Raw genomic sequence first — 13837 nt, forward strand, 5'->3', positions numbered from 1 at the left:
GTGGGGAGAGGGAGTAATTCTAGAGACATTTGAGGCCCCAAGCAACGCAGAACAAAGGGGTTCCTGCCCTCTTTTGAAGTCACAATGGTCACACTGCATCATACAGAGAGGCTGCAACTTTGGGCCAACAAAGGAAGCTTCCAAGCCAAGAAAGGCAATCCTGTTATTTGATCTTGTCCTGGCAGTTATTCCCTTGGAGTGCCACTTGATCCTGCTTTCCTACCAGCTGAACAAGGGTACAAGACATGGAAATGCTGAAAATATTCTGATGTTATTATATCAATCAATAGAATGCCTTCCTCTGGAGTACTGTGACTAGTTCAGATCACCTTCTTAAAAGGATATAGTAGACCCTCCCCCCTGCCATTTTGGGAGCTTAAGAGAAGTAATTTCCAGACAGAAGCACAGAAGCTGGGCAAGTGGAGCCAAATGCCCATTCTGTATGGAACCTATAACCGGCGGGGAGGGGTGTGAGCTGAAGGAGAAAAGTTACTGGGCTGGGAGTCTGACACACTTGGACAATCATGGCCAGAACAACCTAGACACACCTCTGGATCTGCCTAGATGTTTGGGCTGAATGCCCATAAACATATTGTTTGGGGAGACAGGGTGTGAAAGGTAAGAAAATCCATTTCTAGCAGCAGGAGATGTAGCCTCAATTGGCTCCAATACTATCCCTTACAGTTATAATCCAGGTCTGGAGTACCAATAAGGGAGAAAGGAAGAAGGGCTGCTACTAGCATTCAAGCATCTGCAGCCCCAGTTCCTTCCATGGAGCTGCTGAGGGAAGCTGTGTACTGGGGCTGTGAGACTAATATAAGGAGGAAAGTCTGGCACTAAACACTGAATTTTCTCAAGGCTTCTTCTGTGGCCCAAGTAACCCAGCCAATCTCCAGAGCAGAGAATTCTATTGTACATGAGAAAGTAGGTAGATCAAGCATTTCTATTCACTCTTTAAATGTATGAACAAGGGAACCCTGAATCAAATTAAAAAGACAGTATGGTAAAAGATAAAACGCTCATTGCCCCACGATATTGAGGCCACATGTTCAGATATTCATACACTCCCCCTATTTTTGAATACTACTTTTAAAAGATTAAAACCCCCAAGAACTTAAGTAGGGATAAGGACCTCATGTTTCCAGGCATAAAACAACTTATAATGAAGGCAGAGGAAGAAGCTTTCCCTGTGGATGGACCACTTCTCGAAATGAAGGCTACTTACTTGTAACTAAAACTCTTCAAGTTGACTCTGCATATTCACACTTATGGGCAACACACTGACCAGGGCTGCTTATTGGTGGGACCTTCTCCAAACAGTGCCTGCAGGAGTACACATGCACCCCTCCTCTCAACATTCACAAACATTTGAAGGTCAATGCTATATAAAGGAGCACAGCACCCTCTATCACCTCACTTCCTCTTACCACTGACCCAGAGAAAAATTAGGGTATGACTGAGAAAGAAGGCTGGCAGGAGGTGCAAATATGTAGTCATTTCAAATAACTCCAATTACAAGTAAGTAACCTTAATTTCTTCAGGTGGCTCTGGGTATTTTCCTATTGATGCATAATTTGAAAAGCAGTCCTAAGAATTCAGGAGATGGGAACAGAGTCCCAACTAAATAACAACTGAAGCACAGCAATACCAGACCTAGCATTTGCTCTGAAAGCCAAATCAAAAGCCTAATGTTTAATAAATGTATGAACTGACTTCCAAGTAGCAGCTTTACAGATTTCCCCAACAGAAACAGTTTAAGACAAGCAAAATACGCTGCCACTGCCCCAGTGATCAATGAGATCTCACACCAATAGCCAGAAGAACTGCTGCTAACTTGTAACATTCAAGGATAAATTGTTTTACCCATCTGGAAATAGTTATAACCCTCAAGACTTCCTAAAATCTTTAGTTCTATTTAAATAATCCACTTGAACTCTTCTAGCATCTCAAGTATCTAAAGCAGATTCCCCTGTATTAGCATGTGGCTTCTGAAAGGACACTGATAAATTTATTGTCTAATGTGCAACTCAGATGCTATTTTTGGTAAAAATCTAGGATCAGGTCTAAAAACCACCTTATCTTTATGAAAAATAGATAAAGGTGGGACTGCCATCAATGCATGCAATTTGCTAACTCTTCTAGCTGATGTTTTAGATTGTGTTATAACAATCTTAATAGATATATAAAGAACACTACCAAGCGCTCAAGAGGTGGCTTCATAAGCCTAAATAAAACCAAAATAAGATCTCATGTGGGAACTGGTCCCTGAAGAAGGATACATGTTAGATAACCCCTTTAGAAACCTTTTAATCATTTCATGCACAAACAAAAATCTCCCATCAAATTAAGAAACAAAGAGCTGCCATCAGACTTTAAATAATCAAATATTCCAAAACATAAGAAATAAAAATTGTAACTGGGGACTCAGATTTTCCCCACATCCAAAAGACAAATCTAGCCCCCTTCAAGTGATAAAATTTTCTTGCACACTGTTTTCTAAAGTAAAGTGATACACTGTGAACCAATAAGGAACAGGATTTTAGTCAGACTGCAATAGTTCAGGCCTGTTAGATGAACAGCCTGGAAACGCAGATGAAGAATTCTGCCATGCTGCTTCTAGAACAGTTAAGTAGTTTGTACATCACCCCCCATGACAGCTGAATTTCATTATTGTCTCTACCAGGCTGATGTGATCAGAATCAACCTCCTGTTGTTCTGTCTTATCTTCCTCACCACCTTCTGAATTAACGGAAAGGGGGAAAAAGCATACAGAAGGCCCTCTCCCCAATGCATTAGAAAAGCATCTGAGATGGTCTGACTGTCATTTCCTGTCTTGGGCAAAGATGATGCTTTGTTGAACCTGCTTATAAAAAAATGTCCATGACAGGCTGGCCCAAACTGGAGAAGATCTCTTGTACAAGCTGGTCCTTTAATGACCACTTGTGCATTTGAGAGTTATCCCTCAAGCTGAGCCAATCTGCTACTGTTAATGCAGAGTCACCAGATAAATGTCTTGTAGTATGTGCCAATCCCACAGACTGATTGCGTCAGCACACAGAGCTGAATCACCTCCCTGCCTGATGTAACACAGCCATTATATTGCCTATCGCTACCTGCACAACTTTCCCCGTTAAATGAGGAAGAAAGGAAAATCTGAAAATCAGACAAATCACCCACAATTCTAAAACATTTATGTGCAGATTTTCTTCTTGGGGAACACAGTGATCCCAACTGTCAGAGGGCCCAGGTGAGTTCCCCATCCATTGTCTGATACATTAGAGCAGTGGTTCTCAACCGGTGGTACGCGATCTGAACCTCGCCGCCGAATCCGCCGCCGAAATCCCCCCCGCTGGCGCTGCCGCGAAACCTCGCCGCCGCCGAATCCCCTCCCGCCGCCGCGAAACCTTTTTGCCACCAATTTTCCCCCCCGTCGCCGTGAAACATTTTTCCCGCCGAAATCCCTCCCGCCCACCCGCAAGTCCCACCCACCCCCACGAAACCTTGCCGCCGAAACGGGGGCAAACGACAGCAGAGTTTTGGCGGAGGGCATTGTTCCCCCATTGCTGCCGAATTTATTCCCAGTACCAGTCGAGTCAGGTACAGTTAGGTCAAGTGGTACCTGACCTGACTGTACCTGACCTGACTGGTACTTGGGGAAAAAAAGGTTGAGAACCGCTGCATTAGAGGTTATTGTGACCAACAGAGAGAGAGGACTAAACAGAACTCCCTTTAAAACATCAACTCTGTTCATCCACCACATCAAAGAACCTAAAATGTTCTGTGGCATGGTGACTAGCAAATACAGCTTATCCAAGCTTGAATAGTAAATTCGAGCAAACCTATGTTGCAATGAACATCCAGAGATGTTCAAACAGAATGACATAAGTAGTCTCTGCGATATGACCCATCAGACATAAAATGAAAATTAATATCTGTGTTCGAGAACTACAAATCTTCAGAAATCTTTCCTTTGAAAAGGAAAGCCCTCTTTGATATAGAGTTCAGTACTGATCCTATAAAGAGGATTCACCGATTTGGACAGAGTCAACTCATCCTCATACGAAGCCAATCATTTAATATATGGGTAAGCAAAGACACTTTCTTTTCTAAGATACACTGCTACCTCTGAAAGGCACTTTGCAAGGAACCTGGGTGCCCATAGAGAAAGAACAGCAGGACCTCATACTGAAGACATCTTTCCCTCCACAAAGATGAGGTACTTCTGATGACTGAGCTCAATAGAAATATGCATCCTAGAGAGCTGCGAACCCATCCATGCTTGCGAGTACGGGAATGATGGAGGCTAGGGTTAACACTGGAACCAAAACTTCCAGATAAAAATTTCCTTATATCTAAAATTGGACAAAAAGCCCCATCTTTTTTCTGCAAAAGGAAATCTCTTTAATAAAAGCCTTGATACCATAATGTTTGGGAATTTCATCTATAGCTCCTATCAGAAGCAATTCCTGAACTTCTGACAGAAGAACAACTTCGTGAGATGGTTACCTGAAAAGGGGAAGGTAGGGGAATTGAAAGGAGATAATGTTTTGAACTATATTGCATAACCCTTTTCTATTATTTCTAGCATCCATTTGTCCTATGAAATAAGCACTTGATGCTGCAGTCTGTGTCGACAGATTCCTTAGCCTTGGGATCAGAAGGCATCCCAGCCAAACCCAGGGAAGGTCTAGGAGAGGTGTCTTAAGCAGGTGCACCTACAATAAGTTCTGCCTCTCCTCATGTGCTCTGCATGTGAACATCTGAGAGATAGAACACCCAAGAGAGTGGCCTACTCTGAAACACTTAAGACACCTCACGTGGCCATCTGGTGCCAGGAAGCAAAATCTCTTGAAGCCCACTTTTTTTCAGATGTGCCATCCCACAGAACTGAAACTAAAAATCTAACATTGCCTTTTAAGATACTCTTGTTTGTTGCACTAAGGTAGGAGAAAACCCTGGATCCAAAGGACCAGAGCAATTCACTTCCATCTAGTGCTTACAGTTGGAAGGAATTGAGATGGTGAAGGGTGGTACAGTGCCCCATTATATAGTCTCAAACTCAGAATGCTCACAGACACTGAGGAGGTGGGCAGAAGGCACCCACGTGGGCCCTAACAGGCATTGCTTGGAGAAGGTTCCACCTTTAGGCAGCACTAGTCGGCCCATTACCCATACTTGAAGAATCCAGATTTATCCTGCTAGTTTACGAAAATCTCCTTACTACAGGTCCACAGAACCATAAAATAAGTCTTGTCCACCACTGGCAAGGCTAACCATGTCCCTTTTTTTGGTCTAATCCAGTGTCTGAATCAAAGCCAGGTCTTTGATGAGACTTCCTTGTAGAGGACAGCCCCTATTCACAATTTCAAGGGAATCATTTTTCTTTGTCAAGGGTTTCTTTTCAAAGTCCAAGCAGCCAGTCTGAGCCTGTTGCATCTGAGTGCAAAACAAGGTCTTAAGTCAGAAGGTAGATTCCATGGGACAGAATATCAGTGGATTGAATCTGACAAAATAATCAAGGCCTCCTGGGTCAGCAAATAGTGTTCAATATATTAAAGCCCTTTCTAAATTTTCTGGATGGCCTCATGGGGAGGAGAAGAAAGAGTGAAAACATTCAACAACCCAGTTGGCCATGTCTGAGACTGGCTCTCCCATTGCCTCACCTTCTCCTGGAAGAGTACCAGATAACAATCTGGGAGGCTTTTTATTGGTCTGGGGATCAAAAAACTCTATTGTGTCCCAATTCTTGAGTCTAGGGCTGCAGACACCTACAAGACACGTACACTTGCTCTATACTCTGGGGATTGAGCCAGTCCACTACACTGTTTGACCTTCCCTTTACATGTAAAACTTTAAATGTGATTCTCCCACCAATATAAACAAGGTCTGAACCTGATGCTATGAGAGTTTAGGACACATGGTTTGAAGGAACAGAACTGTCAGCTGGCACCCATCTCAGTTATCACCCTGGAAGCTCACTGATGGGAAAACAAATAGGAGAATCTGCTGTCCGTTTCCAACAAATGAAGTTAGCTTTATCTTGGCCAGTGATGGACAAATTTGGTTCCACTTGCCTCCATAGCATAGACAGGAAGATGGATGTGTGGACCTAGGCTTGATAAATACCTATTATCCTATGCATTAGATGCTCAAGGAGTAGATGATCTAACTATGGCAGCTCATCCAAGAGATGCCCGCCCAAGGTTTGCATTCTGGGGCGTTCACATGCAAAGTACCAGCCTTACCTTGTTGCTTCTAGCAAGTTTGGAGATGGTGCGGCACACTTCTTGAGCAAGGTGATAATCTTCAATTACTTTCTCATCTAGCCCAGTCATCACCAGAACATCCAGGTTACTGCCCACGATCTCTGGCTTTCCCCTGAGAGGCAGTGGTTAGGGGAAAAATACATGTGATTAGGTACGGTTGCTCCTGAAAGCTTACATCAAATATGTGAAACCAGCCACAGGGAAGAGGAGGGCCTCGGACATGAGGAAACACCTGCCAAGTGACCCCTCTGACTCAGCTGGTGAGGCAGCAAACCAATTCCAGGGAGATGGGTATTATACATGCTCTGGTGGGAGGGCCAGCAGCATTGCAACAAGGTGAACTGGACAGAATACAGTAGATGCTCATTAGTAGCAACATTTCGGTGCCCTCTGCTAAGTTGCTCCTATGCGGTGGCTGCTGTTATGGGAAGTGTTGACAATTCACAGCAGGGAAAGCATTCCCAGAGGAAATGTTGCTCATAAGCAGTGGTTGCTCATACAAGGTGTTGCTGCAAACATGCATCTACTGTACATCACTATAGCTGAAACCGTGTTGTCAATTCTCCTCCCCTCCCCAACAGAAAAGATTTTTTGGGTAATGAAGGGGAAGAGGCAGCAGCTGACACCATTCTTACAGAAGGGGTAGAACAGAATCCAGCTGTTCAAGGTAGTTCCACTCTCTCCTCCCCCCTGTGAAAAAAAATGTCAGTCTGCTTTGCAAATGCTGCTGAAAGTCCCTAGGATTGTGCATCAGATATCTTTGAGGGTCTATACTTAACACTTGTGACATGATCTGGCTGCAGCCCTGGGATGGAGGGTGCATTACATGGACCTTACTGGGAATTCTCCCTTCTCCGACATCAAGAATTCTGGATCATCCAGGTGCATCACTGACTGATGCAGTACAAGATGTGGGGCCTCAAGGGTCTGAAGAGTCATTGGGTTGGGAAATGAGGAACTGAAACCCACATGTCCCAAAATGCAAAGTCACCCCCTGCCCTGCCCAAAGTGGGGATGGAAATATACATCTCCTCTGCAATGCCAAAGGCTTCAAATACCCTAGTCGGTAGCTTCCCCCATCTGTACAATGCATCTGAACTAGGTACCCCGAACTGTAATATCACATACCATAAAAAAAGGGAAGGAAGCCTAGCTTAGAACAGGGGAATTCAGAATCAAGTTAACAACCGAGAAAAGCTGGGGCTGGTGGAACTCAGCATTTGCACGTCTAACTCAACTATTCATTTTGGAACAATCCAACTCTGCAGAAACCAGGGACCTTGCCACCAAATCTAGGGCCAGCTGCTGCAGCCCACAGAGGCCTTGTACGTAATCAGCTCTGGGAACACTTCCCACTTGCACTAGGATCAGTGTTGACACACAAAGACCTGAACTATGGGCTCACCGTGCCATCATCCCCAGCAGCATGACAGCAGCACGGCGCTCCAGTGACGAACACTGTGATTTCTCTGTGAACTGCTCCCAGAGCAGGTGAACCACAGGTGGCTTTATTTCATCTTTCTGCACAAACTCGGAGATCTGGGGAAAAAGGGATGCAAGAATACAGCAAGTGGGACATTTTTCACACTGCAGCGAGGAGATCGTATTGAGATGGCTAGAATACCGGGATGTGACGAGGTATACAAACCCTACAATGGGCAACAAGGGAGCTTCCCAGATGACTACTGCCTGAAGGCACCTCCCTGAGGGAAGGCAGAGCCAGATTCTGACACACACTGAGAGGGAATTATTCCTTATTAATTCAGTTTATTTGTGTTAATTCCACATGCTTTTTGTTCATGGACTACCCCGGAAGAACAGAGACTTTAAAGTGATCTGGCCAGAGGGCCAAGGAGGAAGAGGCAGGTCACCACAGATGTGGAGCAGCCTTTGGCAGGACATATCCAGCAGGGTGCTATGCCAGGCCCAGCCACAAGGAGGAACCAACAGTGAATCAACTCCTTCACAGTGAGTAGAACAAAGGCTCAAAAGCTTGGACAGAATCTGATAAAGGGTGGGACTAGTACTTACTATTTCCTCTAAGCACTGAATGGTCCCTAGCGATGCATCTACCATGAGGAGGGAAAGGGACTGCACCAGACACTGGGCCCTGGCCCTGTATAAGAGATAAGCAAAGAAAAGACAATTTACATGCAACTGCCTCCCAGATCCAGATCCCTCATACAGTGATTCAGTCCCTGAAATGTAGCGCACATGCACCCCTTTCCCACAGCAGGATACAGAAACGTGTGAATAGAAGGCCAAGAGCGGCTCATATGAAACCCAGTCTCAGAACAGAGACTATACCCACAACAGTAAAATTCAGAAAAAGCATCAGGGAACATGCAGTGACCTCACGAGGAAGAGGCAGAACCGGTTTTAGGTCCTAGGGGAATGGACAGATGTCCAACGGCTGTTCCATACCTTTCTGAGTCCCCACCAGGGCTCAGGTAGAGCCTCCTGTAGGCGCTCAGCACGGTTTCTCTAATACCTGGCTCCTTAGACCACACAAGAGGAAGCATCCTGCGGACTCCACACAGTGCCTGGGGGACACCAAACTGCGAGACTGTCACAAAGAACTCAATGGCCTCCTGAACCACTGGGGGAAATAGAGAGAGAAGTTAATTCAGCTTTACACAACCCCTACCTCTATTACTGGAAACATCCCTGCCAGAGACACCATTAAGAAACAAACCATACACCGATTGTTCTCCCAGAAAACCCATAACCCACATAAAAAAACACCTCACACAAACTATTGTCCCCTTCCTCGTGCAGCAGAGAGGGGCTGCTAACAGCACTTTCAGCAGCATCCAAGCTATGGCCAAAAGGATGACAAACAAACAAACCAAACATCTCTGATTATGAATGGAGAATGTGTTTCCAGAGCCATGTCCTGCAATTTTTGAACAAAAGATGTTTTGAATCAGCCCACTTGCTATGAAGAAAAACTGATTTAAAGCAATTGTCATTTCTTCCTTATTGCAGCTACTCAGCAGCCGCCTGCCAGCAACATGATACAGCACAAGGAAATGGTGTAACTGATCCAATTGCTCCATAGCCTCTCTCTACCACGCGACAGGAGCCCCAGGAAGAGCACAATAAGAGCTTGATTGGCTCCATCAGAGACCAGGGAGCAAAGATGCCCCCCAGCAACCCAGAAGGAAAAAAAAGAAGGGGGGAGGAGGAGGATGTTTTAGGAAAAGAGAAGCTGAGAATCAAGTATTTCCAGTTTTCCAATTCTCCCCCTACACAGGTTAGAGAAGCCTGAGGGCTGTTCCAACTTGCACCAGTTGGCTATTGCTCTCAAGGGCCCGTACGCCAGTTGGGATTAGCCACAGCATAGCATACACCACCAGCCACTCTCCTGCCTTGCTGTTCTGCACACCGGAGAACTGTGCCTCATGGCAACATAGAAACCAGCTAGGCTTGCTCTTGATCTATATCGGGGGATACCCACCAGGAGTTCTGCAGGGGGTTTCCACTATTTTAGCACTACCCAAGCAGAAAAGGAAAACAGGGCAGAGGATGTGTCCCAAAGAATTGATTATGGCCACCTGACATTTTCAAATATTTTCAGCCCTTTGGCTGAAGAGGCTGGATCCTCTACATTTACTTTTAAAGCTTGCTGAGGCTTTTAGATACCACAGGAAGCCCTTCTCCATCCAAGACCACACTTCCCCAAGATAACCCTCTTAGATGGTACTGTGAGAGCCCAGTCCCAGCCTCTCACACATATCCAAAATAAAGCTCTCATGCATATCTAAGCTTAGGACCATGGAAATCTTAATGGGTGGAATGATCTAAGTCTACTGCACCTACCAGAGACAGAGCTTTCATACATCATCCTGCTGACCACGCTCAAGGCTTCAGTGATTTTCATAGAGAAGCTGTAGGCATCTCGCAGATACTGCACCAGCATCTCCTGTTTGACCAGCTCTGGCGGTGGCTGCTCCTCTATTACAGGGACTTCATGCCCACTGCTATGCAAAGGAGGCTGAATGTTGTTTTCCAGGTGGGAATCTACACAGCAAGAACAAAGACCCACAAACAATGCTGGGGTCCAGGAGAGAACATGCCTTTTGACCTCTTCATGCCTTTATGACCTTTGAACATGCCTTCACCCCCTGGTGACCTAAACCAAGAGCCAGGAATCCCTAACCCAAGAACACAATCTAACATCAGCTCAGCCTGGCAGCCAGAGCTGGATTCTCAGCACACTGTCAGTTGAGTCTCAGAACTACAGTATGCTGCACATTATCAATGCAAGCAGAGATCGTGTTGAGGAAAGGAATATAAAGTGTTTCACTTCTACAGCTCTGGTATCAATATGGCCCCAAGACAAGAGACTGGCCAGCTCAGAAAAGCTACCTGTGTAGAGTGTCCTCAGAATGTCCAGGATCATGGTTTCCTTGTCACCCTCCAACTCCGAACTGCTGATGAAGGGCTCCATCCCCTGGAAGTGGCAAGAAGCCTTCTGTGTTAGACGGATAGCATCCCTGGACAGAGAGGATGCACAATCAGAAATCATCCACTGGGTGGGGAGAATCTGTCCAGGAAGCAATTCACCTGTGGGATAGTGGCTCCTGTCAGCACCTGCAGTCTACTGTACACATTCAACTCTGCACAAGAAGCTTCAATGTCCCACAAGGTACTCCCCCTTCCTCAGGGCTCAGCCCTCACTTGAAGATACCCTAGGAGCCTCCATCTGTAATTGTAACCCTCTTCCGCAGATTGAAGAACTCCCTTCCCCCTCAACTGTAGCTCACTGGAGGGTCCCACACTCACTTGTAATTTAGCTTCCTCAGCAACTGGAGGATGCGCTCAGCCGTACTCAGTGCAGTCTCCTCAACCTCTACTGCCTCTTCTTCCTCCTCTTCTCCTTCATCCATTGCAAGAAGCTGATGCATGGTGGTCTTAAGTTCTGGCTGCATGGCCTCCCACTCTTCCTCTGGGGTAATCAGCACAGCTATGAAAAAAGGACAGAGGGAGGGAATGATTCAGAGATCCAGACCCATTATCCTAAAGTGAGGGAAACAGCTTAGACTCAGATGGTATTGTGGTCCTGCACTCCCTTCTCCAGATTCCCCCAGGCAGACACCACTCCCTTCACCTGCCCCCGCCCAATCCTCCTTCCCTTTCCATATGGAAAGCTTCTGATGCTCTGGGCCATCTAGACAGAACCTCTAAGCCCACAGAACCTCAAATGGATAAGAGACTGGGGCAAGACCAATACAGGTTGAGTATGGATTCACGACAGGAGGGGGAATGAGACATGCACAGGAACTCTTGCTGAGAGGGCACAGGATACCCACTACGACGGGGAAAGAGATGAGATTACCAGTTGTTGCTCTACATTTGTCCCTCATTTCTTGCAGCTTCTGCAGCTCCTTCTTGAGTGGCTCAGCCAAGTCAGTGCAGCTTAGCTGGGGATGCGAGGGGGAGAACAGCAATGTTTCACTCTCTATCCTACATCTGCTTAAATCTTAAGTTCCTCCTTGCTTCCCCACATCCTGCTTTCAGCCCCCACTTGAAGTACCCCAGGCCCTGTAGGTGACACCTGCTTTTGGAAGCTGGGGTAGCTGGTTCTAAATACACTTCCCAAGACGGGGGCTGCAGTAGGTTGCCAGTCTGTGACATTCAGCAGTTTGGGACAAGATGTGACAAAGTGGAGGGCGAGCCAACAGCATGAGCTCCAGGACCTAGGGGTGGAGCAAGGTCCCAAAGTCTGAACCTAGGTCCAAAGAACGGTCCCCACAGCAGACTCAAATCAAACTGGGGCAAGTTTTCAGCAGAGCTAAGAGCCACACACCATGCCCACCTTATTCCCCTGCATACACACAAGCTGCAATAGGGGATGGAAGTCCCAGATATTAGGGCACCTAGAACTGAGGGAAAAGAAGGAAGCCTCCAACCTTGAGCCTGAGCCAGAGGCACAGCCAAAGACTGGTGATCCCTCCCTACCCCAGGGAGGCGCAGAAATTCCAGCATGGTACAAGGATTTACCTTGCAGGAGAAGGGGTTGTTCAAAAGAAATGCAGCCAGCAACTGGATGGCATTCTTAATCACTGTTACTGATTTGTCTTGGAGACGGCTCACAGCCAGAGACACCACAGCCTGGAACCGAGTCAAGGGCAGGGCCTGCATCAAGGACAGCACAATGAAGGTGTTACCCAGAAGCTCTGGAGAAATTAGATGCAGTCTTTTCATTCCTCCAGCCAAGCAAGAAGCAGAAGTTTCCCCAGAGCCCAGCAAGAGACTTCATGTTCTCCCCAGCAAGAGGCCGAGCTCTCAGTCTCCATCATACACAGATTCACCTTCTGCTGGACAATCCGGGTGAAGAGCTGCAGCACACGGCTGCGCACAAACCCATTGATATCACACACATGGGCCTGCAGTGTATCCAGGAACTGGTCCCGAGTACCCCTGGCAGCTTCCTCTAGCTGGTCTCCATTCAGCACCTGCAGCAACATCTCTGCCATGGCTGTCAGGATGGCATTTCTCATCACATAGCTCTGCAGAGAGGAAACTACTTCATTATACTGGGTGTGGAGGGAGGGCACGTTCCTGCAGCCCCTATCCAGCTAAGACTCGTGCTAAGAGAGCAAGGACGGCCTAGTGTTTATGGCGCCTAACCTGGGATTTGGGAAACCCAAATTCAATTCCCTGCTTCACCACAGAGTTCCTGTGTGACCACAGGCAAGAGTGGCTGAGCCCGTGGCTGCATCACCCAGCCCTCCTATGCACCTAGGTCTGCAGCACCCAATCCGTAGCATGGAGTATCATTTGTGGATTTTGGCGACTTAAGAAAATTTGTTTGATTATGAATGGAGGATGAGCCACACCCTGCAATTTAACAGACGCGAATTAGGCTTCTCACTGTGGGAAGCACCACTTCCCCTGCAGCCCCAAAAGAGCTGCTGTCCTTTTCCTGATGCAGCTGCTCAGCAGGTCCCCTATTGGCCAAATGCTGCATCACGAGGAAGGACCGAGGAGTTCTGGCCACTCGGTTGGCCAGGGTTGGCAATTTCCAAGGAAAAACCAGTTTAGGGCAGGATGCTGGAAATACCCATTTTAGGACTGGGTTAAACAAGGAAAAAATAACTGCATCAGTGTCCAGTTGTCAAAGTTGGTCTTCTGCTACAGAATGCTATACGGGCAAATGGCGCTGGACTGGTATTCTGCAACTCTGCATGCTTCTGACGGCTTAATGTTCCAAGCCTACGTAACTGTCATTGCCACAGAATCAAATGTTTTCAACTTCTGTTTATATAATATTGAAAAGTGAAATGAATCACACCGTGTATAACTTGCTTTAGAAAACAAGAATGTACCTAGGCAGTTACATCCAAGTATTACGCCCACTGTAGTTTTACTTATTTGTACAAACCTAAATTAATTTACAAATCTACTGCCGTATATAACCACACTTTGAATACGTAATTAAACCGAAGTGTAATGTGGTATGCATTAATGAAAGAGTTTTTCAAACAGAAAATGCCTTAAAACCTGGTACTAACTAGTTTTTCCTGGGGTGTAAAAACTATAATTTTAGCTGGAAAAAGCCACCT

General features: G+C 46.3%; 1 protein-coding gene across 3 annotated transcripts in view; it reads right to left on the reverse strand.

The window, feature by feature from the left end:
- The window catches only part of NCAPD2 (non-SMC condensin I complex subunit D2), a 49086-nt gene that overhangs the window by 24231 nt on the left and 11018 nt on the right, over window positions 1–13837 (reverse strand). For all 3 annotated transcript variants that reach the window (XM_067545939.1, XM_067545938.1, XM_067545940.1), the window contains 10 exons: window positions 12584–12781; window positions 12273–12407; window positions 11608–11692; window positions 11055–11235; window positions 10638–10765; window positions 10089–10289; window positions 8691–8865; window positions 8298–8382; window positions 7672–7805; window positions 6246–6378 (listed from right to left, as the gene is read on the reverse strand). In XM_067545939.1, coding sequence (XP_067402040.1) covers window positions 6246–6378; window positions 7672–7805; window positions 8298–8382; window positions 8691–8865; window positions 10089–10289; window positions 10638–10765; window positions 11055–11235; window positions 11608–11692; window positions 12273–12407; window positions 12584–12781 — 1455 coding nt within the window. The remainder of the gene's footprint in view (window positions 1–6245; window positions 6379–7671; window positions 7806–8297; window positions 8383–8690; window positions 8866–10088; window positions 10290–10637; window positions 10766–11054; window positions 11236–11607; window positions 11693–12272; window positions 12408–12583; window positions 12782–13837) is intronic.

This window comes from Emydura macquarii, unplaced genomic scaffold, assembly GCF_026122565.2.
Source record: "Emydura macquarii macquarii isolate MOO-44397 ecotype Brisbane River unplaced genomic scaffold, CSIRO-AGI_Emac_v2 contig_1119, whole genome shotgun sequence".
NCBI lineage: Eukaryota > Metazoa > Chordata > Testudines > Chelidae > Emydura > Emydura macquarii.